This window comes from Neopelma chrysocephalum, unplaced genomic scaffold (genome assembly GCF_003984885.1).
Source record: "Neopelma chrysocephalum unplaced genomic scaffold, ASM398488v2 Primary Assembly neopelma1_42, whole genome shotgun sequence".
NCBI classification, from domain to species: Eukaryota; Metazoa; Chordata; class Aves; order Passeriformes; family Pipridae; genus Neopelma; species Neopelma chrysocephalum.
In genome coordinates this window covers 17,520,588-17,546,511 of record NW_020897700.1, presented here as the reverse complement: position 1 = coordinate 17,546,511, position 25,924 = coordinate 17,520,588, and the positions used below count along the sequence as shown (strand labels likewise).

The 25,924-nt window shown below is 36.3% G+C and overlaps 1 protein-coding gene across 7 annotated transcripts in view; it reads left to right on the top strand.

Moving 5' to 3' along the window:
* RAPGEF2 (Rap guanine nucleotide exchange factor 2) overlaps positions 1-25,924 on the top strand; it is a 183,599-nt gene that overhangs the window by 122,967 nt on the left and 34,708 nt on the right. For 5 of the 7 annotated variants that reach the window (XM_027676807.1, XM_027676810.1, XM_027676806.1 and 2 more), the window contains 4 exons: positions 13,647-13,778; positions 22,717-22,894; positions 24,626-24,762; positions 25,287-25,445. In XM_027676807.1, the coding sequence (XP_027532608.1) occupies positions 13,647-13,778; positions 22,717-22,894; positions 24,626-24,762; positions 25,287-25,445 (606 nt within the window). The remainder of the gene's footprint in view (positions 1-13,646; positions 13,779-22,716; positions 22,895-24,625; positions 24,763-25,286; positions 25,446-25,924) is intronic. The other 2 variants (XM_027676814.1, XM_027676811.1) reach the window with 2 other exon arrangements.

Genomic DNA, 25,924 nt, shown 5'->3' with positions numbered 1-25,924 from the left:
TTGAATAAGAAGCTGACTGTAGAGGGGTTTTGTTTGAAATACACATAAATAATGTAGAAGGATCTTTTTTATATTGTCCTTGCTTTTAACAAACCAGGAGAAAAACGAAAATGCATGGATTTATGGATTTTGAAGCCTTTGTAAAATGTGGTACTTAAATAATTAACTCTGTCTGGAAATGGTGGTTCCCTGGATTTTTTTCTTTTTTAAGGCAACAGAGAAGACTCATACTAATTCCTTTAAAAGTGAAGCTGTTCACAGCTGTAGGTGCAGACTAAAAACCAAACTAAAATGAAAACAATGTTAGTTTCTTTTAATAACTGTGAAAGTCTGTATGCTAGTGTACCTCTCCTTGCCTGCTGGTGTTTGACTTCTGCAAACATTTTCTGTTGTCTGACTCCAGGAGTTTCTGTCCTGTTCAGTCTTGCTTGTTTTTAAATTAGTAGGTTCTTACAGTTGATAATATTGTTGTTGGTGGTGGGATTTTTTCCAGTATCATGAGAAGATTAGAGACTTCTTGCATTTCAGAGCAAAGGATTTTGGAAATTTCCATTTAGCAGAGATTTTCCAAGGTCCCTGAATACAGCTACTTTTCCTATAAATGGGTACTAAAGTGTAGTTTCACAAACAGTGGCATGCATCTCAGCAGCAGGATACAGAAAATCTAGTTATTTACTTCTTTCCTGTTAAAGGAAGAGGTTGTTTAGACACTTAAATGTCACTCCTACACCTGCAACTTCCAGTAGTATTGTACATTACTATTCTTTCTGTGATGATGGTACCCAGGGAAAACTAAAATTAGGAATGCCTGAATTAGAGTAATATGATTTTTTTTTTTTAATTTTAAGTGGAGGCTCAATGTTCCAACTGGGATTTTATTCAGTTAAGCATGTTAACAGAGATAACATGTTTAATGCAGTATTGACTAAAACGTCTACCACTTTTATGAAAGAAAGTAACTTTCTAAATCTCTTGCACCATGTGTTAGAGCAAAGTCCATTGTAATGCTGCCATGAATCTGTGGTTGACTTGACTCCCAGATTATCTGGTTATTGCAAGGTGACCTAGTGCAGTAGGTGATGTAAATGCACGCATCCTGAGTCTCTAAAGCTTATCTTCTGGTAGGTGGGAGAAAAAAGATGAATGTCACTAATTGTATCTGTAGGATCAGCTTCAGTTATTGGCCCTAGTGTTTCAAGCTGATTTCTGTATTGCTTATTTTTCTGCAGCTTGGCAATCTGTAATGTAAAATCTTTTCCTGAATAAACAGCACTGAAATATTTCATGGTGTCAGTAGAATATATAAGTTGCTACATGGATTGTGTTTTTAGTATGCTGTTGACTCAAGGCAGGAATATAAGAGATGCTTTAAACTCTGTTTGCACATCTGCACAGACACAAATAGATAAAATTCTGGAAGTGACATCTGAATGTCAGCATTTTGAGCAGAATAACATGGGGCTTCAATTGACAATGCCTCCTTACTCTAAAGTAGCCCTGATTTTAGCAGGCTCTGTATGGAACCTTCTTGTTTTGCTCGTCTTGTGTGTTGTTGTGGACATTTGTAAAAATTAGGTGATTTTAAAAAAAAAAAAAAGGTGGGAGGCTAGTGGAACTTAGCATTAGATATTATAGTTTTGAGTAAGTGCCACTGGGACTATAAAGAAAAGCTCTACAGGTTGTTTCAAAATTCAGTGGAGATACTATTAATATAAAAGATGCTTCTGTGTTGATATTTGTAAATAATTTTAAATGGCTTTGCACAGTGGTTGCTGCACTGTGCTCCAGAATTCAGAGAACATCTTAGCATTTCCTAAAAGGTCCTTGACAAAAAAGAAGAAAAATGGTCCTTCACTTTTTCCCTTTCTATGATCACAGTGAGCACAACTAGTAGGTCTTTTGCCCCAACTAATAAATATTTATACTAGTTCAAAGAAGTTGGAATCTTGTTCTGTGTGACAGAATAGAAACTCTGAAGGTATTGGAAGTGCATGATGGCACACACAGTTTTAAAAGCTTGTGTCAGTGTGAAAAATTTTCATTAATTTTCTTTGATTACCATGTGAGGAAAAGTATAAAATAATGTAGCAAGCAAAGCCGGGGCTGTTACAGCAACATTCACTGCTGCTGTATTGCCATTGCATGAGTACAGTTGCACTTTCAAAACTCATACAGTAAGTACTAAAGCTGTTTGACTAGTAGTCATGTCAGTATAGTGTTAAAAAATCATAGATATGATAAAATCATACTGTTTGAAGATTTTGCAACATTAGTTGTGTATAAAGGGAAATGCTTGTCATTTAAAAATATTTTGAGTTCTCATTGCTGTGCTATTTTTACATTATCCAGGGAAATAGCAAGACTACCTATATTGCTCTGTAGTGCAAATATGAAACCTTTTTACTCTCTGTGTGGTGGTCTTAGAAGTATTATCTCTAGACTTAAAGATCTTTTTAAGTAATATTTTTTTTTAATTCACCTTACTTTGAAATTTACATCATCCCCATTTTTAAGCAAAATTAATTGCCTCTTATTTGCCCAACTTTTTTTTTTTTAATTTTGTGTCATTGTTTTTAAATGGTCACTATTATGCAATTAGCAATCTCAAAACATTGATTATGGTAATGCATTTTTGCTTTATATTAAAGAATGCTACAATCAGATTATTCTTGAAAACAAGATTTAGCAAGTGGTTTGATGTCCACTTGTGTGTTGAGATATTCATCTTGTAATATTGCAGTTCTTTTTGTTGTTGTTGTTTTTTTGTTTGTTTGGTTTGTGTTGTGGTTTCTGTTTTTGTTTGTTTGTTTGAGGTGAAGCAAAAGTGTGCATCTTTCATTGTCAGACAGGGAAAACAGAGGAAACTTGCACCCACTTTTCTCCTGAACTACTCCTTGATACTATAAAGCAAAGATAATGCTTTAGTTAAAACTCCAAGGGTGGCATTGACATGGCTGCAGCCATCAGACTTCAAACAAAATTTTCGTTTAATTGCCTGTGAATAGTCCTGTCTCTCTTTAAATTTTCATCAAATTTTCCTTCAGTTAATCTGGTATTTTATAGAGGCAAGACTCAGTCTACAAATGGAAATCTCCAATTTTTGTATCTGTACACAGTAGCTCCCTATATATCTATATCTTTAAAAAATTTACCTCGAAAGTGTACAGAGTACTTAGGTGTCTACAAAGAAGCAACCCAAAAGAAAATGTTATCATGTTAATCATGTTGATTTTTGTCTTTTTTCCTCCTTTAGTTAGTCTGCTTCTGAATGATAAGTGTAAAAGAACAGGCACACTTCAGATTCTTTTGCTTGAAGGAGTGACATGGATCTGGAAGGGAATTTCTGGGTCACTGCTGTTACACACTGTTGTGCAGCACACTCATAACTTGGCCTAGCTTCAGTTTGAAAGCCGCTTCTGCCACAGATCCTGTGGAGTCTGGTTTCGAGAATCTCTGTGGTTCATTAGAAAGCAGCCTTTTTTCAGCTTCCCACTCATTAGGCTTCACACCTGCATTGCCTTTTACTGGAAATATTTCTTTTCCCTCCTTTCTATTTCTGGATAGTGCTCATGCCTGCTCTCAGTGGGGGCTGAAAAAGCCCTGCTCTTCCTGCACTTTCTCAAATGTTGTTTTTTCTTCTTATAGTCCTGATAGTTCTTTTCTCACTCTATGTGAGAGAAGCCCATCTTTATTTAAAACATACAGCTGGGACTGTGTGCAACATTTCCAAATAAGGTCCCTGCTGGGGTCATGGAGAAGAGCCCAGATCTGTATTTCTGAAGGATGCATGCTGTGATCTCATTGAGTTCTCCTTCTGCTGCATCACCTGAACAATTCAGTCACCTTCTGATCAGCTGATACATGGAAACTTTTTCACAGTCATTTCTGACAGGGAAGTTCCCTTTGTTTTTGTCTTAAAGTACGTGCTTTCATGTCATCATCTACTGCATTATGTTTCTTTTACCCCAAGTTGGAGTTATCATATGCTCACAGAAGTGTCCTGCTTATCTCTTCTATCAACAGTGTCTTATTGCACTGTGACACCAGCAGGTTTTATCACCACCTTTGGTTTTTTCCCTCCACTTAGAAAGAGGGGAGTTCTAAGACAGTTTCTATATTGATAATTTTTCATATCCCATCTTTAAAAAAATAACACTTACTTGAGTAGCCCTTAAATTAATTACTTGAGTAGCCCTTAAATTAATTACTTGAGTAGCCCTTAAATTAATTTATTCTAGAATCAGTTCACTTTGATTTCTTTGACTGTTGTAAGTTAGTTCAGTGCAGTAAAATTCAGTGCTGTAGTTCAGTAGTAAACTGCAGTAGTTCACATTGACTGGCTACAGTTCAAAACTGAGCTATCACCTCGTGGATGTTTGAAAAACTTAATCAAGCTTTGGTAGATTGGCTAGAATGCTCTAATCATGAAGTATTCTGTGATCAGGTATAAAAAAAACCTCCAACAGCAACACATGATGTAAGAATGCTCTACTGATGGGAGGGCTTCAACAGTTGGAATTGTAAACATATCATAGATCTTTGCTTTAAACCATTTAAGATGTGCCCAGAATATGTTTTCACCTTTGGGTTAAACTCTTCACTTCTCTGTAGTGGTTTCCAATTCTGAGTGGTGCCTTAAAGCTGAAAATAAAATCTGTCTGCAGGTGCCATGAGTTTTACCCCTGCTGGTGTAATTGCTTTTTATCATCCCTTGTGTCCCCTTGTGAGACTGCTATGTAAGAAACACCAAATGAGTCTATATGTGAGGTATACATGAGCATTCTGTTATTTATTTAAAATATTCTGTAGGATTGAGAACATCTTGCTTGAAAATGTTTGAATTAACATTTCCTGTAAACGTATGTGCCTACATAAAGTGTTCTTGAACTTTTTTTTTGCTTTTACATCCTTAGGCGTAAATCTTTTGTCTGGTTTCCTGTGGAAACAAAGTTTGTTACAAGGTTCTCTGTTCCTTCCTCTCCCACAGTTACTTGTAACAGGCCAAAGAGTTCAAAATGTAACCCTCCAAGTCTCCAAAAGCCCTGAAAACGGGCCATTTCGTTTCCAACCCAGCAGTAGTTCTCAGCATATTAAGCACCCAAACAGCTACAAGAGGAAGTATTTAGAAATACTTAACTGTGGGAAAAACATCAACTGGAGCATGCATTTTGTTAGTATGAAAATCAGTTATTCCCAGGAGAGAGATCTCTGCAAAGCCAGGCTCTATTATTTTTTTTCCTCCATGTCTATTGCTATTAAATAATATGGAACTTTTACTGAAGTTCAGTGATCGAACTCTGTTTTCTACCTTCCTACCCTAGAGATATTGAAATGCCTCAGAACGGTCTTTCCTTCATCCTAAACAGCAGTCATCAGTGAGTGCCTGTCCCTACTTGTCAGTTTTAATTATGTAGATTTCCACAGGATGAATTCCCTTCCCAACCTTATTCAGTGTTTTTGGGAAGCTGTTAGTTTGTGTGGGGGTGTGGGCTGTGCATGCTCTGTTGGGGCTCTTAAATGCAAGGGCTTGGTGAGACAGCGGGATGCTACCAAGAGTGGTAGAGTGTGTCTTTGGACATGTGTAGACATAATACACCAGAATAGAGATTCTGCTATTCACAGTAGTTCAAAGAATGGAATCTGATCTAAATCTGGAATAAATTTATTTATTTATGAAATAAAATAATACAAAATACCAGATACTTAATGAAAAAAGAGGAAGCAAATCTGAGAATTCTACGTAATCCCTTCTGCAAAGTGTCACCATGTTTCTCCATGTGGTTGAGGTTGTCAGAGTTGTTGGTATTTAAATGTATACCTGCAGTCAAAAGTTGTAGAGATCTTTCTAGCTTGATCCCTGTAGCAGAACTGCTGTAACTTTAAAACCACCACAGAGTCCATATTTTAAAATTACTGAATTATCTATCCTTTGTTGCCCAATTAAGAAGTTACACTTTTACAAGGCATTTTTTTGACTGACATAGAGTTCTGAGTAAAGTTCTAAATAAAAATATTTTGATCGTGCAGATTTGTTCCATTCATTGTAAATTTGTTATCATGGTTTGAGTTCAGAATTTCAGAAACCTGAGAAAAACTTCGGAAAATTGTTCAGTATGATTTAGTTCCTTCCTGCAGTTTTTTCCTTTGTATTAGTGATTCACTGGTACTGTAAATACCTGGATGATACAATTTTTCTTTTTTTATTTTCCCCACATGTTGTCAATAAATTGACATTTGTGTTTGCTGAAGGAATAATGTTTGTCAGATTCCCTGAAGTAAGACACTTGAATATAAAATGCCACATTAAATCTCTAATTCAAACACTGTCAAAAGAAAGAACAAATACTAACATATTTGGTCATACAACAGAGAAGGTAGTTAAATTAGGTAAGAATGGGTGTGTTTCACTGATACATTTCTTTTCCTTTATAAAGAGTTGTCCCTGGGAGCTTTTTCATTCCCCAGACACCCATTTAAATTTTACCACCTCTGTCCCTCTGCAGAAGTCAATAATCCTTCAAGCAAGGGATTCAATGCATTAAGTGCTCATAGGATTAGCTGCTGAGAGCTATGAGTAAGTGGCAGTCGGTGTGTGTTTCGTAAGGGGAAAGAAAATGAAGTTCCTGTGCATTCACTCTGTCTTGCTCTCTCCCCAAGACCAGCAGCTCACGTTGCATTAGCTTGAACCTCTGAATAGTTTTCTTTTTTTGGGGTGGGGGGAGGGTGGCTAGCTGTAGCAAAGTATCAGTGGAGGAAAGTATTAAGAAATTGCCAGAAAAGATCCTTATAATACCTTCTTTTATTACTTTTAGAGATGTTCTGCTTGGGCTTTGTATATAAACAACTGCTAAACAGCAATAGTATCAAAATGCAATATTCAGAACACGGTTATGTCTTGTGTTGTACTCAAGATGAAGAAAATATTTAAGAGTAGATCTTCATGAGGTTTGAGCCACAGCTTCACAGAAAGATGTCTGAGGAAAATTTAGAGATTTGAAATACGTGAGGTATTATTGTCTAAAGTGAACAGTTATACAGAAGATATAATTCAAGTCAGTAAGTTTTTATTTAAGTCTTACAGAAGTTTTTGTAGAATATATATAGAAGCTTCTTAATCTTTTCCACCCCTAGGTACAAGGAAATTCTTCTTCCATGTGAATTGCATCCTAATTTGAACTGTATATAGTTTACACTTTTATTTTAATTCTCCACTGGACATGTCAGCTTGCATCATGTCTGCAGACAGAATCGATAACAATTACTTTATTATTCAGTAATTACTTACATTGACTGCTGTGTTTAAAATCACTCAACCATAAAAAAGTTTTCCTTGATGTCTCCCTTGGTTAGTGAAAGAATTACGTTGAAATAGTATGTTAGTGAATAGCCACCATAATTAGAAATATTTCTTCTTTCAGTCATTAAATACCATAAATATATATATGTGTATATATATAAACGTGTATAGCTTTAAAATTCAGACAACAGACTTACAAACATTTAATATAAAAATGTACATTTATATAAAACAGTGAAATAAGATGGTAATAATTTGATAGGATACTGAGGAATACTGCCTTGGTGATCTACACTTTTGTAGCACAATAAAAATTTTAGAACTTCTGTTTTGGTGGGGAAAAAGAAATGAGAAAGACTAAGGCACAGTATTGATTTTATTTATCTGCTGTTCTTCTTCCTTCACAAAAAGATACAGAATCCCAAAATAACTTCATTGTAATTTACTTAGTTATATTTGGGGGACTAAGTGTGTCATCTATAGAATGAAAATACTTTTTTGTTATGGTGGCTTTTGTTTTATTAGTAAAGAGTTACTACAAAATAAGTGCTCATGTGCTTAGAGGTTAAAGAATCAGTGTTTGCTTGTGCTTCTTTAATCTCAGAAAGTGGAAATAGAGGCTATAAAGGTGATATCTTGTGTTGTATTATGTCTTCTGTACTTGCTTAGCCTGTCTCAGTGGCACTTAATTACGTATAAGAGCATTCATTGGGAATTGCATAACAGAATGTTACACCTTTGCTCTCTGTAATCCCGTCTTTTTGCAGATCTACTTCAGTCACTTCGCAGGTTTATAAATTTTTCATGAAGTGCTGAGCAGCCTTCAGTAGAGGACCTTGTTTATAAAAAGCTTACCGATATGTTTGCTTTAAAATTAGTAGTATATTGAAGCTCTCAAACCAGAATTATTCTGGTAATTTAAAATTACATTCTTGTGTCTGTCTCTCACGTTGTTACATTTATACTTGTTTTCACTGCATTTAAAAAACAAAACACCAAATGAAAAAAAACCCAAAAAAACACAAAAACCAAAACCACAAACCCCAAAACAAAATAAAAAAACCCAGAAGTAGGAATACTATTTAAATAAAGAAAGGGGTTTGGTATAGTTTCACTTAATTTTTGTCTGTTCTCATTACTTTTTATGCTGTATCCAAGGATTTTGATTTCTTGTCCAGTAAATATTCTGAAAATGTATTTAATTCTTTTAAAATACTGTATCATTAGGATAAGCCCAGTGATTTCTGAGTGGAAGTTGCAATAGAGGTTGCCTTTTGTTATACAGAAAGGCATGCTGTAGTGTAGGAGAAAATCATGACGTTCTTAAAATAGAAGGAACATATTCAGAGCAAAGTAATTGTTAGTTTTGCATGCATAAAGCGATGACTCACTTTGAGGGTGGAAGTAATAAAATGCTGCTTTTAAGATAGGAAGATGTGATAGGGTTTAAGATATTGTAGAGTTCAAAAGCGATATACGTCTTTGTCTTTAAGATAGTTTCACATAATTGTTCAAGTTTTCATTTGTTTTAGGGATTTCAAGAAGTAAAATGTGGAGTTCCCAGGGGTACTGTTTTTCCTCTGGTTTCTATCCATGTGTGTAAACTGTAGGGATGTGTGTATGTACATGCTTGTGCTTGCTTTTTATGTTTATAAAATACTGTTTTGACTACTCTCAAATTAAGACGAGTGCTTTGGTGGAAACTATTTTATCGGTTCTTGTTTTGTATTAACAACTTGTACACTTGATTCGATCTATGTATATATCACCTTAATGTTTGTCACTTATGAAGGTTGTCCTGAGAATAGGTCATCGGGACAGTTTTCTGACCCTTTTAATGACTATTAATTATTTATTGTAGGGTACATTTAATGTATTTTGAAACTATATTTACTGAAAAATAATCATGCCCTAATTTTTCTAAATTACCCTGTTGTGTTTTTACTCTGTCTGCTAGTTCCTTCTGATGCTGTGACTCCGAGTGTTCAGTAATGAAGTTAAATATTGTACGTGTTGACTTCAGCAAAGCTGTAGTTTAGTGTGGTCGCAGAAAAATAAGTGCTTGTTATGTAAAATAGACAAGTTACTTTTGATCCTTGTTACTTTGAATGACTCCTTAAATCTAGCCATCATTTAGTGAAAATGGAAGACAAGATAAAAATGAGTATTCAGTTTTGATGCCATTTGTGGTGTTGTCAGTCTGCAATAGGTGATGTTTCTGAGGCAAAGGGTATGTCAGGCTTCCTCATACTGCTCATGGTCTGGTTGATAAAGCCTGTGCTAGATCTAGCCAGTATGTGCTTCAAAACATTGCAAAAAACCCTTTAACTTTCTTGTTATACTAAATGCTGAAGTCATTACTAAACGGTAGAATAGAGTTATAGCTGAATACAAGGACAGGAGTGACAGGTATAGATGGTATTGGGTTAATGTGGTAGGGGTTTGGATTGCAGGGGGCTACAGGGGTGACTTTTGTGAGAAACTGCCAGAAGCTTCCCCTGTTTCTGAAGGAGTCAATGCCACCTGGCTCCAAGTTGGACTTGTCACTGGCCATGGCTGAGCTCATCAGCGATAGTGATAGTTCCTCTAGGATAACAGAGTTCTAAAGAGTAGGGAAAGAAAAACTGTGCAATTGCAACCAGAGAAGGCAGGAGTGAGAATGTGTGAAAGAAACACCCTGCAGACACCAAGGCCAGTGCAGAAGGAGAAAGAGGAAGTGTGCCAGGTACCCCAGCAGAGATTTCCCTACAACCCATGATGCAGACCAGGGTGAGGCAGCTGTGCCCCTGCAGCCCACAGAGGTCCTGCAGACATCCACCTGCACCCCATGAAGAAGCCCCATGCCAAAGCTGATGGATGCCTGAAGAAGGCTGTGACCCTGTGGGAAGCACATACTGAAGCAGGCTCCTGGCATGACTTGTGACCCCACAGGGGACCCATGCTGGGGGAGTTTGTTCCTGAAGGACTGCACTCGTGGAAGGGACCCACAATGAAGCAGTTCATAAAGAACTGCAACCTGTGGGAAGGGCTCACCTTGGAGAAGTTCATGGAGGACTACCTCCTTTGGAAGGGGAAGAGTGTGAGGAGTCCTCCCCACAAGGAGGAAAGAGCAGCAGAGACAACCTTTGATGGTAACCTGATGTTACCGGGGACTGTAACCCCATTCCCTGTTCCTTTGCACCACTGTGGGGGGAGGATGTAGAGAATTTGTGAGTGAAGTTGAGCCCAGGAAGAAGGGTAGGGTGAGGGGAAGGTGTTAAGGTTTGGTTTTATTTCTCATTATCCTACTGTGATTTGATTACTAATAAATTCAATTAATTTGTCCCCAGATTGAGTCTGTTTTGCCCATGACAGTAACTGGTGGGTGATCTCTTCCTTCCTTATCTAGACCCACGAGCCTTTTGTTGTATTTTCCCTCCTCAGCTGGACAGGGGAGAGGAGTGACAGAGCAGCTTTGGTGGGAACTTTGGTGTCCAGCCAGGGTCAGCCCCCCCCCACTTTAGTAGAAGACTTAAGCACGTATGGGTTTTCATTGTCATCAGTGCTTTACTTTTTTCCCCCATTGTGTTCAGTGCAAGTATTAAATATTTTAAATAGCAGTATGTCAATAAGATAGAAACACATGTATTTCTCACACCATTTCTCATTGAGTTTAAAGTTTAAATGTTTCAACTTATTTAATTTTTGTATTTATTTTTTTCCTCATGCAGCCTTTTGCCTTAACTTTGGGGGTAGGGCAGTCAAAGTGGATGCCGCTTTTGGGCATGTAGCACAGAGATGTAGTATTCTGCAAAGATGTGAGCATGTGCTTTCTGCTTGTAAATAGTCCTATTTGATTAGGATCAAAGTGATGAGTTAGGTTGCCTAAAGTAAAATGCCTGCTTCTGATCTTCTGTCACCACTTGGCAAGTCCAGCTCGTGCAACATGGCTTTGACTTGAGGAGTTACTCTGAAACCAGTAATCACCAAGCTTTCAGCTGATTGTCTACAGCCAAAATGATTCTGAAGGCTTGCTTTTATTTGCAATGTATTCCATCAGTTATTGTGCAATCCCTGCTTCTTCCTTTTGCCTGTGCAGTAACAAAACCTAAATTCTTGCTGTTCATTTAAAACACTAAATGCAGTCATTGTATTAAACATAGCTTGATTTTATTTTTTAACATACTAAGTGGATTTGCTTTGATGTAAGGTTCTTTTAAAATTTTTAGTGCATTGATAAAAAATAAATGTCATTGTTAATGACATGGAGATATTTGCAGGGCACTATGAAAAATTGAATGCGTTTGGCTGGATGTAAGACTGTATTCATATACAGCTCTCTATGGAGTTAATATTTATTTGGGACTGAACTAGTTTGTTATAAAAAGTAAAACTCTCAAAATATTATATCTTTCTAAGTTATTAAATGTGTGAATTTGAGATAATTGGTGCATGGATCTTAAAATAATATGTAGGATTTCTTCTTGGAAATAAACGTGGACTGCTTTAATTATGAGAGACTGTACTTTTGAAGGAGGCATTGACACATTGCAGAAGCTATGGCAGTTCATTTCCTATGCATTCTACCTATGGAATGTATAGTTATATGTAGAATGGCTCAAATAATGATAAAAAAAGTTGCATAGTGGCCTCAGTATCAGTATATATGGTTCAGTTTTGTGATAATTCAAACTTACAGATTGAAAAGTGAAGTAGGAAAGACAACAGATACTATAATGCACTCCCTTAGTGCCCTGTTTTCTCCTTCTGGTACATCATCAAAAGTGGTGAGCATAACTAGATTTTTCTGGAGGCAGCATCCATGGCTGTATGTATTAGGGTATTGCTTTTGTTAATTGCCCTCTCTTTGTTGATGAAGATCAACTTTAGCTCAGGGCTTACTGAAGCCTTTTAGTATTATTAGTGTCTGGTTTCTGGTTTTAACTCCTCTTTCAGGTAAAATACTAAGAAAGAATGTTTAAAATGTAGCCATTTTTATTATCACTGATACAGTCATGCTGTGATAAGGAAGAAATCCTTTTCAGATGTATTAGAATAGGAAATGCCAGTCAGTCTAAATAACACTAAGGTTTTCATAGCAAATCTTAAAGCCAAGGTTCTTTCAGGTCATGCTCCATGAACAAACTTAAGGCAAACAGCAGTAAAATCATTTAGTATCTTTGTCTGTACAGAGCTAATAATTTTCTCAAGCATCCTCTCTTGTGACTTGGAGATGACTTTTTTCCATAACCTTTTATCCTGATCGGCTTATTCTGTCTTAACGCTGAATGAACCTTATTTCCATTTCCATCCAGGAGGAATGGTAATAGCACCAAGATAGCATTCATAATTGACATGGTTGGACATACTACATATGACATTTTTCATACAAACACAACTCCTTAAGATGAAAATATCTGCCTTGTCTGCATTGAAACAAATTAATGAGCAAAGGTGTTTTTTTTTTAATTATTGAAGAATTTATTGCACAGCAATAAATTAACATACTTTTAACATGTAATGTAACATGATACATTAACATACTTTTAATAACTAGCTGTGGGATGCAGGCTTCTTGGGGAGAGGAGTGATTTGCCCCTGAAATAGCATTTAAATATTTCTTCAGACAGCAGATATTTTCCTTTGTCGTTTCTACAGTCTGGCAATGTTTGCAGTTCTTAAAGATTTTCATGGGAGCTGTGTGCATAAAGCAATAGTGAAAATACACATCACAAATCTTGATGGATGATTGTTCAATGATCAAATACATAGTCTTGATTCGTTCTTCAGCACTGCATGTGAGCAAACTCATTTCAGGATTGTAGCTCTTCGTTATTGTATCAGTCTTCCCACACTTCCTATTTGCTGTCATATTATTTGGCTCAAAGTATAATAGATAGCTCAGTGACTTGGATTTTACTTGTCTCTAATGTACTTTGTCAACTTGAGAAACAAAATATACCAAATCCAGAGCAGTGCTTTTTGATTTTTTAAAGTATGTGACTTTACTCAACTGTTAATTTTAATTCTACAGGAAAGTATTGATATTGTAAGTTGCACGATATTCATATGCATTTTAATTCTACTCAAACCCTATAGCAAGATACTGAAGAGTTTTGGCATATTGCTTCACTAGTGTTTGTCCTCAGATACATTTTTCTTAAATCTCTTATATTTGCAACAATTTGCTGACCTCTGCATGAGTTTAAAAAGCTGCAAACCTCAAAATTTTTATGCTGCATTCTCAAGCCCCAATGTTTTTCTTAATACATTGGTACTGGCAGAGGGTAAAGTGATATATATGATTTGAATTAATTTTGCTGTGTATCTCCTTCAAATTGTAATGATGCTTTTTTTACTCCACCTGTAGCTTCCCGCAGATTTCACAAAGCTGCACCTTACTGACAGTCTCCACCCACAGGTGACCCACGTTTCATCTAGTCACTCAGGATGTAGCATCACTAGTGATTCAGGAAGCAGCAGCCTTTCTGATATCTACCAGGTAAGACTGAAATGGATGCTGATCGAAGGTGCAATTACCAACAGTTTTGCTATTAATAGCTAAATGCCCACGCTGTTGCCTATTGTCAGTTTTTGTCTGAAGAAGTACTTGGTAGACTTCAAAAAACTAACTTTTGTTTGAATTGTAATAATTTCAGGGGTTTATCCTCCATGTATTAGTCTGATGTTTGAAAACTCATCCAGTAATCTGCAGCACAGCAACATGACATGTCACTGTAGTTTGTCAGGATCTGAGTCAGCCACGTAGAGATTTAGTGTTTCACATATCAGGATTGTGCTTCGTGAATTTTGTTAGTAATTTGAGGGGAGGAAATCTTCCTGAACTTCAGCAGGGAGAGCCAGTATGGCCTCTCCAGCAGGTGTCCATAAAGGGACCTAAAAAGGGACCTAAAAGGCAAAGGAATTCTGTGCCTGACTCCAGCACTTCACCTCCTCTCTCTGTCTGTCTGATTGGCTAAATGTTTAACAGCAGCTGTGATGTCTACACATCAAAACTATAGGTGTAGGACCTTGTAACATGAGCAATTTTCTTCTTGATCCTGTATTTTGTATTTCTTAGATGTGTTGGCTTCATAGTGTAGAACTATTCAGTGATGGGGAAAAATAAACACACAGTGAGCAGCCTGTGCTGGCCTGACTTTAGGGGCATATTTCAGTTTCTCCACCTTGTAGAAACCAGATGCCAACATCTTAGCAGTGCATTCCCTCCTGGCCATCCTCAGAAAGATGCGTGGGTTGAACTGGTGACACTTTTTAAAGTTAGACTTCTGAGACAGCTTCACGTTGTAAAGCTCTGTGCTATTTTTTTGGAACAGCTTGATTTTGAAGAGATTTACTGTGAAACTGATCCAGAGTTTAAATTTAAATTAGAAAAAAAATCCAAAGTGAAATAAAATGAGGAAGTCTGCATTTTTCACTTGATGTTTACTGTTCTTGAAATGTTATAGGATGATCTGTCTTGATAGGAAAGTATACCAATTTGTTATTCTGAAAAAAAGGCATCAGATCCAATTAAAATATATTTCTATCAAAATAATAATAAATTAATGAGACCACGTCTACATGAAGTACTATGAAGTACTGTTTACTAGAAGAGGAATAATGTTTGTTTGGGATGCTTCTATAATTGCAAGTATAGTCATTTAAATGATGCATCTATACAAATACATACAAGTTCAGTTGTGATCATAGTTGTAGGATGTATTCTGCTTCAGGTGAATAAGCTTATAAGTTTTTTTTGTGGAAGAAGATAAGCTATAAAAAGGTCCCAGTTCAATTTAGACAGTTAATTGCAATAATGCAAAGGTTTATTTTTGTGAAAAGTGTCAAATTAACTGCACTTCAGGCATAGCATATGTCAGTCAAGTAGGTTTGTCAGAATTTCTTCTGAAGACAGGATTACTTAGAGACAGGATTTATGTTTATACTGTGAGAGTGAAGATGATGTAAAATCAGGTTTTTTCTTCCAGTCTTTTATAGAGTTTCTTCATCCCTTTCATTGCAAAGATTTTCACTTTAACATAAAAATAACAAGTACCTCTAGAGACACAGTCGTAGGTGGTATGTAGTTACAGCCATACTTTAGATAAGTTGGAAGTAAATTTTTTGCAAAGACTTTCAGCAAAACTTTCATAACTGTGAAAAGGATCATTGAATTTCTGTGCAATTAAAGGACCCCAACCAAACAATATAACAGATAACTACAGAAACTTCAGAGAAATCCTGGTCGATGAGTCCTGTAAGTTTTATTGGCAATAATGGAATCAACAATGGTTGATGTTTGGAAAGAGTTAATGCTTTACGGAAATATTTACACAGAGAAAATTTACTTCTTAAATATTCTTTTAAACTTAATTTACAAACATAATCCATTCTTGGTGATCTTCAAAATATTATCTAGTTTCTTCAATTAATTACAATTAATACCTCATTTAAAGGTGTCTTGGCACAGATGTATTAAGAACCATGTAATTGCACAATGTCAAAGTAAGTTTTAAAATAACCTATGTCCATATCAACATCAAGAAATATGACAATACATTGTAGAATGTAACCCCATGTTTTTGTCTTAATACACATACTTGAGGAAATGTTTATATTAAGAAAATGGTAAGTTCAGGTGTGGAAACTGATAAGGTTCTTAAAATCTTGAATTTAACTTAATGGTACCAGGTATTGTTTGACTTGATTTCTCAAATTGTGGTAAATCATTAATTTCTGACCTCGATTTCAGTCATAATGAATGTAATGTAGCAACATTAAGGTATGTTTAAGTACTGCCAAAAAACCCCAATCCCGAAACAAAATAAAATGGCTGTAATTTGAGTTCTCTAGGTCAGGTTAAGGATTAAATAAGCAGAAATTTTTTTTTTAAACTAAGATATTGGATCAATCATTCTCTCTCAGTTGTTTGCCTTTTAATTCTCTCCCAAGTGTTTATTCAAAAAGAGTAAACCATAACCAAGTCATCAACATGTTTTTTTTCGTTTCAAATTTAGTAGATCTTAGGCAAAGCTCATGATCATTGTTCCTCTGATTCTTATGCTCTGTATCTAATGGCATTTTTCTGTTCAGTGGACTGGACTTCTGTTCATTATGGCTAAGTAGAAGCAATGATTTAGAAAGATTACCATCTTGCCTTCCAACTGATAAATAAATGTGGGGTTTTTTTAAATTTTACTGTTATTTAGATCTTTACTGTTGAAATCTGAGGTAATGATATATCATGTTTTGCATCCTAGTGAGTTTTAGTTCTGTAGCCTTAAGAGCAGCTGCTCGCAGTGAAAACACGTTCATGGCCTCTTAAGATTTTTTTTTTTAATAAATCATGACGCTGAATCTTCAGATGCTTTCAACATTGAACTGAGAATACTTCCTCTTAAATATTAATGCGGTATCTAAATTTGTTTGTCAAACATTGCACATGAAACAACTTCTTTTAGGATAAGAAGTACTTACCAAAATAAAATAAACCTTTATGTTTACCCCACCCAATTCTCAAAAACATTTTGGGTGCCAACTAACAAGGTCCTTAAATATTGTTACTTTTATTTTAGGAAATAAGTTCATCAAGTGACGAACTCTATAGGGTGACTTGAGAGGAAGGGGATGCTGAATGTTTGTAGGTTGTGTGCTGGCTTGTACTTGCCAAGAACAATACTTTGATTCTGTCTTGTATTGACTTGGCAAAGCAAATCATTCACTGCTGCTTCTCATGTATGGCTGCTCCCTCTTGACTCTCAGGCTTAGGTAGTGCTTCCTATATGAAAGCATATATGTTCCTATATGCTCCTAAATGGTTCCTATACCTGTCGTATATATTACCAGATGATGTTTCTGGTTGGAGAGGAAGGAGATTTAAGCTCATGAACTTGTGTTATTCCCCCCACCCTGTTTTGGAAAGGCGTTGCTGTGTTGGCTCAGCTCTTTCCCAGCCTTTCTTTGCCTTATCCTGTCCTCAAACCGGTGGCTTCCTGCCACCTCTGTGTGCCCTCTGGTGTCTGCTCAGATACTGTTGGCAGTACAGGAAACCAGGAACATCCTTTCTGAGACCCTCCCAGGATATGTGTATTGCTTAGAAATTTTCAAGATATCAGCTTTGCTTTCTCATGAGTTTGATAAGGTAACTCCTAGAAGAAATGTCCACCCTCCAGAAAGTCTTCCTGAGGGAGCCCAGACTTTTTTCTCTCTCAAACCAGTGTCCATGGAGCCTGCCCCTAAGTCACTGTATGCAAAATAAAGAGATTTTACCTTAAGATAAAGTCAGTCTTTCTGACTGAATCAGCCTCTGAAATGCAGCTCGAGTAAACTATGTCCTGTGAGCTGCCTCCTCCTGCCCCCACAGTTTCAACTAAGTCCTCTGCAGTACCTTATTGCTCCTGGTAAATTTAGGTCCTCTTAATCTATCCTAAAGCTCATAGCTGAGAATATGTTCTGTCCTTGTCCTGTATGCCTGTGGTCTTGGTGAACAATGCCCCATTCTGAGAAAGCAGCAATTAGTTGGCGATAGGGTAGGATGCTGTTCCTGGTGTGCATTATCTGGATTGTTACGCCTTTTCATCTTCAGTAAGGAAAACTGCTCAGGCTGACTTCTATGACAGATGTGGGCTGCTGTGTTGTCGTTTTTTGGTAGATGTTGAAAGAACATATATGGAGAGTCCTGTAAAAATCTTGGACTAAAGGAGTTTTAAGGTATGTCATGGCCATTTGCACTCGTGTCAACGGAGTATGAAAAAATCATTACCTTAGATTTATGTATGATTTGTGTATATGTAATAATTATAGTTGACTGTAGTATGTATAAGTATTTAATAAACAAATACATATTATAATTACATGGATTGAATTCCATCTTAATTTATTGATATTGTACACTTTTACTCAGTCTTCTGAAAACTAATTTAAAACAAAACCCTAGCCATGGTTTCTCTCTGTGGAGAAGCTGGATCCAATGTGTCTATGTGACAGGAGGGAATGTTTCAAGCTAATGAGACTGTTACAAGTGATTTCATGAGACAGGCAGAGACAGTGTTCTTGGTGTTTTGTATCAGTACAGGCTTAAAAATTAGAAAGTAAAAAATGAATGTTTTTCCTAATAAACATTCTTAATTTCATTTTGTAGTTTATTTTTTAGCCCTTAAACTACAATGGTTAAAAAGTAATGAAGAAGTGGGTTTTTTGAGCTAAGCATGGCTGCTTTCTCTGTTAGCTTCATGAGACTGAAGTACTGCACCAGGCAATGAACATATTTCTGGTTTGTGCAAGAAGTTTCTTCTATTCTTGCTTTTTAAATTTTTAAATTTTTTTAGGTCTCTGGCGTTTTGCGCAGTTGGAGATTTTGGATTGTTGATTTAGGTGGTAACAGTAGTCACAAAGGGAATTTATTCTTCAAAATGATGCAATGTTTCCTAAAGAAAGTAGTTAAAATAAAAATAAAAAAATAAAGGTTGAAATAGTCTGTTTAAAATACTAAGAAATCAGTAGTTAGTATGGTTATTTTACTTGTTTTCTAGTTTTTTTCTTTATATTATTTTCACCTAGAAGCTTTTTCCCCAAAGTGAAAAGAAAACTATGAAGGCCGCCTAAAACAGAGCCAGTCATCTTGTAAGCACTTCTCCAAGTCTCCCCACTTTCTTTGCCATACTAAGGGTGATGTGTGTGTGATAAAGCAGTTGTTACACTGGGGTGAGAGTTATTTAATTGTGTAAAGGTATAGATCCCCCTTGACCTCTTCTAATCTATTTTCTCAAGAAACCCAAAAATTCATTGGAGAAAGAAACAAGCAGTAAATTAGGTCATCTTCTTTAGCTGCTCACAGTCCATCACCTCTCTCATTATGCCCATCTTCATGATGCCTCTGAAAAATGAAAGACCAGCAGAGCTGGGATTAATCAGTTTCCTCTCACGCCAGTCTAAAGGGACCAGCAGAGTCCCTATTTCCCCCATCTGCCCAGTTTGACCTAGGGGAAATGAATACTAGTTCTCTTTTTTTTTTTTTTAATCCTCCTCCCCTCCCCCCCAGTCAGTTAAGGAACCAAAGGCTAACCGAGAACTTATACAAGGCTCCTTTATTTTACATCTTTTCCCAGTTATTTCACAGTATTTGTTTAATTAATTATCACTCAAATCTGGAGGTGTATTTGGACTTCAAGATCCTTAGCAGTTAGAGCAACCATTTTTTATTGTTGCAATATTAGCCTTTATAGACACTGCTTAAAATTGGGCAGATTGTCCTTGGGTATCAAATGTGAAATAGCCCTTCAAATCAGCCTTGAAAATGTTTGTCTTAATCTCTTGATCTCTCGTTGGTGATGTGACAAATAAAATATTAGGCTGTCACTATTGTGAGATTCCTTTGAAGCTTCAGAAATTTTCTTCACAGTTGGAAAGATGACACGACAAATTTACTATCACAGTTGGTATTCAGACTTTGGAGAAACATTGTTTTGTACTTCAAGCTGCAACCAGCATTTTTCTCGCATGCTATCTCTTTAGATTTATTAAAGTGAAGCTAATTTCTCTTATTACCCAAGAAACAAAGTACAACATGTGTCCAGGAAAGGAAATTCTGAGGTGTGCTTCATCCATGATTAAATACTCTGAGAAGCTGTAAGTCTCATGATTGACTGTAGTACAAATTCTGTTGGATGTTCGTCTTGTGTTCTGGTTTTCGGCTGCTGAGGTTTATAAGGGGCTAATTGAGGTTTCCCCTTTAGTCTTAGATAGATGCAAGGCTATTACTTCTTAACTAAGGGTTCCTGTGCAGACATACTTGATTTTTCTCACACATGAGGGAGTGCAGAAATACTCAGAGCAGGTCGGTTATGAAGTTTAACGTGTCAGCAAGAGGACCTTGAATACTTAATGTCATATGTGATGCTAGTAAGCAAAAAAAAAAACTATTTGTGGTGGTTTTGTAACAAAACTGATACAAAACTTTTTGCATGTATAAACACAAGGAGTCCTTGTGGAATGAGGGTTTTTTGGTTTGGTTTGGGGGTTTTTTACTGCTGTGAAAACATATTGCCTATGAGAAAAGGCTAAATTTGTCTTCCTTTGCTAACTTTTGGGTAATCATAGCATTTTCAAAAAGTTGCTTGAAAAAAGGTAATTTTTTTTTCGAAAGATATTTATAAAGGTGTCCTAAATTAATAAACTTCATTATTTTGTAGATTGTTGCATTCAGTGCTGAGCTTCTTTGTTGCAATGGTTTGTATTTTTTGATAGCTAGTAAATTAGAAATTAGTTGCTTCTCATTCATCAATAGCTTTAGTTGTCAAAAAAAGAAAAAAAAAAGCTCTGTAAAAGGTGATCATCTTCAGGAAATATGCTTGTAGCCTTTAGTAGTATTTTTAATATTATTTCTGAGTACAAAGTTACATTTAATTCGGTGTGAGAATTTGTTTGAAATAGCATCAACTTTTCTTGATAAAAGAGCTTCAACTTTTTCCATTTTTGTTTTATTGCTCTAAGACAGTGAAATAACTTGTCTTTTAACTATGAGATTTTGTACAATATGTGGAAATTTCTCATGTATGTTGGCATTGTGTGACTAAATTGAGTTCTGCATTCATTTTACTAATGTGCTTTTGAGAGAGCTTAACCTGGGCAGGTAGGAGGGGCACTTGTTAGTAATGGAAAGGTTTGCAAAATTGACTGTTAATCAGTCCCACTGTCACTGGAATTTTCACTCTTGGAAACTTCACATTCTGACAGATTGGTGTCATAAGCTGTGTGTCTACTGACTCATCGCCACTAACTTTTCCACCAGTCACTTTTGATGAAGGCTATTTTGAAAGAGTAGTTACAGCAACTGTTTCAAATGTATCATAGGGAACATGCATGTTAAACAGAGTAAGAAGACTGCTAATGAAAATACTGCTATTGGTGCTATCATTTTGCTGATTTGTTTGTATGCCAGTAGTATCTTTCCTTATTCTGCTTAAAAAATGAGCAGCATTTTTCTTAACAACAGCAAAAAAAAAAAAAAAGGCAAAACCAAAAAAGCCACAAAAAAACCCCAAACCACCACCAACAAAAGAAACCAAACCCAAAACCACGAAGTGAGAATAATTTTAATATTGTGTAGATGTTGTTATCATGCTTGTTACGTTAACAAGGCCCCGTTACAAAGCCGGTGTTGTGCTGCAGGACAGAAGCATTTAAGACTCTCAGTAGCAGCCCTGATCCATCTCCAGCCATATGTCACCGTTCATAAGGTGGCTGTTTTAGTGGCATTAAAGTAACAGATGTCAGCCACAGCTAGTGAGGCAGGGAGAGGGAAGATGATTCTACAAAATTACCAATGCAATTTGTCTTACCTTCTCTGTATTTGAGAGTGACCTAGTTTTGTGGGTTGTCTTTTTTACAAGAGTGAGAGACAGATCGATCAAACAAGCTTTAGTAGCCGTGTTTGTCCCATGTATTATTTTTAAAGCAGATGTGAATGCATCGTGTGTGTCTCAGAAACAAACCATCCCTGTAAGGCCTGTGAAACTGGATTTCTCAAACCTTGGCTTAAAACTTGCTCATTAGAAGCTTGCATTTCCTTAAAAATTCTGATAGCTGAGCCTCGGCAGCTGCCATGGTATTAAATCAGGTTCTGAGAAAAAGCAGCTTTATCAGCTGTGACAGAGAAATGTTTGTGGGATTTATTAAGTGTTTGGTCTTCAAACTGAGTCATTAAAGTATATTTACCTTTAGGTGCTATACTAACGACCTCAGGCTATATCTGGACTATGTTTTCATTCATTTTAATACAATTTAAAGGAGATTAAATTTAGCAGATGTACTGTGTAGTTCATCTGTGGCGTTTAAGCAATGCTTTTGCATTTTTTTCTGCATCTGTAAATTCTTAGGCAGTTTATCAGCAAATGAAAGCCATATTTAACTATGTTCAACTGGAATTGTAAAAGAAAAATACGGTCCTACATTACTGGGAGATAACAAAATTCCTGTAGCATTTTGATACTGTACTTATTTCAAAAAGCTGTCTGTTTAAAATTCCATCATGTTTCTAAGTGTCTGAAAATGTAAAGTTGGGGTGGGGACAGAAACTGTCTAATGAACTGTTTATTGAAAAAAATTATGTGCAACTAATATTTCAAAAAATTGTTGGTTGAAATATAAGTCATCCATCCCCCCCCAAGTCCTACTGATTAAATAACATCTGTTGAATTCTTTTTATTTGTGACTGATTGAAATGAATGTTAAAAGCTCTGTTTAAACATAGTGAGTTTGATGGATTAATCTCTAGTTATTCTAAAAAGATATGTGAAGAAGAAAGTAATATAAAAAATATTGAATGAATTTGAGTGATTGGTTGGATGGCAGATTTCTGTACATTTAACTAGAAATCTGTAGCAGAACACATTTGATTTTTTTTTGTTTTTTTTTTTAATTGTTTATACGTGTATTAGGCTACAGAAAGTGAAGCAGGTGATATGGATCTCAGTGGGTTACCAGAGACAGCAGTGGATTCTGAAGATGACGATGATGAAGAAGACATTGAAAGGGCATCGGATCCTTTGATGAGTAGGGATATTGTTAGAGACTGCTTGGAGAAAGACCCAATAGACAGGACAGATGATGACATTGGTAAGTATTGCAATGTGTGAAATACTGTTAAACATGTTCTACTTCACCCCCAAAAGAATTAGTTTTTGAGCTTGAGGTTTTATTTTAATAATTGGCTTTTGTAGTTGGTAAGTTTAGTGTTTATTATTATTATTATATATTATTACAGTTATTATCTGTAAGGAGATTCATAAATGCCATAAATTCAGCTAGTGAACAACTATAGCCGAAGAAGAGGAAAATGCACATAATATGGGTGAAGCCTATTACTTGCTGGCCCTTTTGATCTCAAGTGTCAGCTTCTAATTGATATCAGAACAGGTTTATGAAGTAAACATCATTGTGAACTGGAAAATAGTTAGACAGAACCTTGGCAAAGTCAGCATTACGTCAACACTGCTTATCAGAGTGTATTTTTTAACTGTAAGTTGTGGTGATGTGATTGGACATTTGTGATAAACATTGGAGCTGTTAAGACCTGAGCATAAATGCGGCTCTAATCAAACTAATTTGCTATGTTAGCATACAAGTAAATACATGGAAAGCAAAGCAGAACTAGAATTTAAATTCTAATCTAATCTGTTTCACTGGGGAGATTTGATTTTTTCTTTTATTGAAGTATGACTAAATGATGATTAAGGTTGATTATCAGATGATTAAGGGACTAGAGCGTCTTTTATATGAGGAAGAGAGCTGGGACTGTTCAGCTTGGAGAAGACTCAGAGATCTCATTAATGCATACAAATACCTGAAGTGAGGGTGTAAATATGACAGCCAGACTCTTCTCAGTGGTGCCTAGTGAGAGGACAAGAGGCACAAACAGGAACACAGGAGGCTCTATCTGAACACAAGGAAATACATTTTTTTAGCTGTGACTGAGCACTGGCAGAGGTTGCCCAGAGAGGTGTTAGTGTTCCTTCTTGAAGATATTCAAAAGATATTCGGACACATTCCTGTGCAAGTGGCTGTAGTTGACTCTGCTTGAGCAGGCAGGTTTGACCAGATGATCTTCAGAGGTCCCTTCTAACTGCAAACTTTCTGTGATTCAGAGTAAATAAAAGTTTAGGAAAAAGATGGGGTCCTATTGAACCCTTTTAGTAGATGTTTTAGATCAAACTGGATGCAAAAATGTTTTTTAGGGTATATAATCACTCAGCAGGACTGCTAAGTAAAATTGAGTACTGTAGTTATGAACAATATAAAAAATGAAAATGCAAGAAGTATGTTGTTGAGTACAAGTGCAACTCAATGGCATGCAGAAGTCAGAGCAGCAGTAGTCACCTTTAAGACAGTAATCCTATCTGGTCCATCTGAGAGGAACTTTGTGAAACCACCAGACAATGATCAAATACAATTTACTGTTAGGTCTAGCCTAGGAGGGGATGGCTTTACCAAACAACTTGCTCAGTTTGTCTTGCTGTGTTTTATATAGTCCTGTCCTAGTCTTAAGGGAGTTATTACGCTGACTGGAGTATTACAAATATCATTAGTTGTATTCAGAGCTCTTGGTTACATTACAATTCTTCCATTATGCTTTTACTTTGCAGGGCTTCTATTGATGATATGACCAGCCAGTCTGTGTCTACAAAATACCCAGTAATTAAAACAGGCCACTGTACATGATTTATTAGTATACAGAAACGATTGTGCAGCATTTTAGCTTAAGTAGCCTCAGGCATCTTGCTGAAGAACTATCTTTACAGTGCTTTGTTGTTTTGACATGCACGACTCAGTGGGCTTTTTCTCCTTCAGAACAACTACTGGAATTCATGCATCAATTGCCTGCTTTTGCCAACATGACAATGTCAGTGAGGAGAGAGCTCTGTGCTGTAATGGTGTTTGCAGTTGTGGAGAGAGCAGGAACTATTGTACTAAACGATGGAGAAGAGGTCAGTAGAAGTTGCTTTTGACTCTCCTATTATACCAAACATCCCAGAATCCACAGGGTTAAAGTCCTCCTTTGTTGCTTTAAAAAAAAAAAAAAGGTAACATTGATCAGGTAAATCAAGCCTCTTTTTGTTATGGATTAGTCTGAAAGCTTTTGTTTAAGCACTCACACATTTCTTATGCAATAAAAACATAAGAAAACATTCTCCATACTGTACAAAATGCTTCCTGCCTATTTGAGCTGATCCCGGGGAGTTTATTTCAGTGTTGAAGTGGTGTTTTAAAACCTTCTTTGTTTTTTTCCCCACATTCTTACATTACCTCTTAATATTAAAGATAAACTTAAGACCTCAGGTTTCTTGAGCTTGAATACTGTACATTTAAGGCAAACTAACTTATAATTTTTTCAATAGGTGCTAAAAATAACTTTTGCTTTAGAACAGTTGTGAATGTTGTATTTATATAGTATGATATTACAATGTTAAGTGATTTGGTCTTCATGTATCCTGCAACGTTTGATTTGTAGCTGGATTCCTGGTCAGTCATTTTGAATGGCTCTGTGGAGGTTACGTATCCTGATGGAAGAACAGAGATACTGTGCATGGGGAACAGTTTTGGCGTTTCCCCTACCATGGAAAAGGAATATATGAAAGGTGTAATGAGAACCAAAGTGGATGACTGCCAGGTAGAGTGTCGGACTGTAATACATGCAAATTCACAAACATGTGGGCATAATGCAACTCAGTAATGAGACACAGTTTTATTTTAAAATGAATATATGTAAAATCTCCAGTGGGTAACCCTGGACAATAGTTGGGTGATATGGCTCCTGCATACCCACTGTCTGGGAAATTAAGTTATCTTCTTCTGGTTAGGGATCATTTTGGGTGAAAAGGTTTGCCTACATGCTTTCTTCAGAACTTGAGGCCCATCAGCCTGTTCCACCCATTGCTTCCAATGTTCCCATAGTAGGATCCTAAGGTCTGTTAGCCACTACAGGCTCTTTTACTTCTACAGCTAATAGCTCTTCCTTACTCGACTCAGCTACTGAATATTAGGTAATACAAATTCTCCTGTGGTTTGAGTGAAAAATCTACTTTTGGCTAATCTGGCCCTTCAAGGAAAAAGCCTTGATGTTTACTATAATAGTAGCAGTCAGATGTA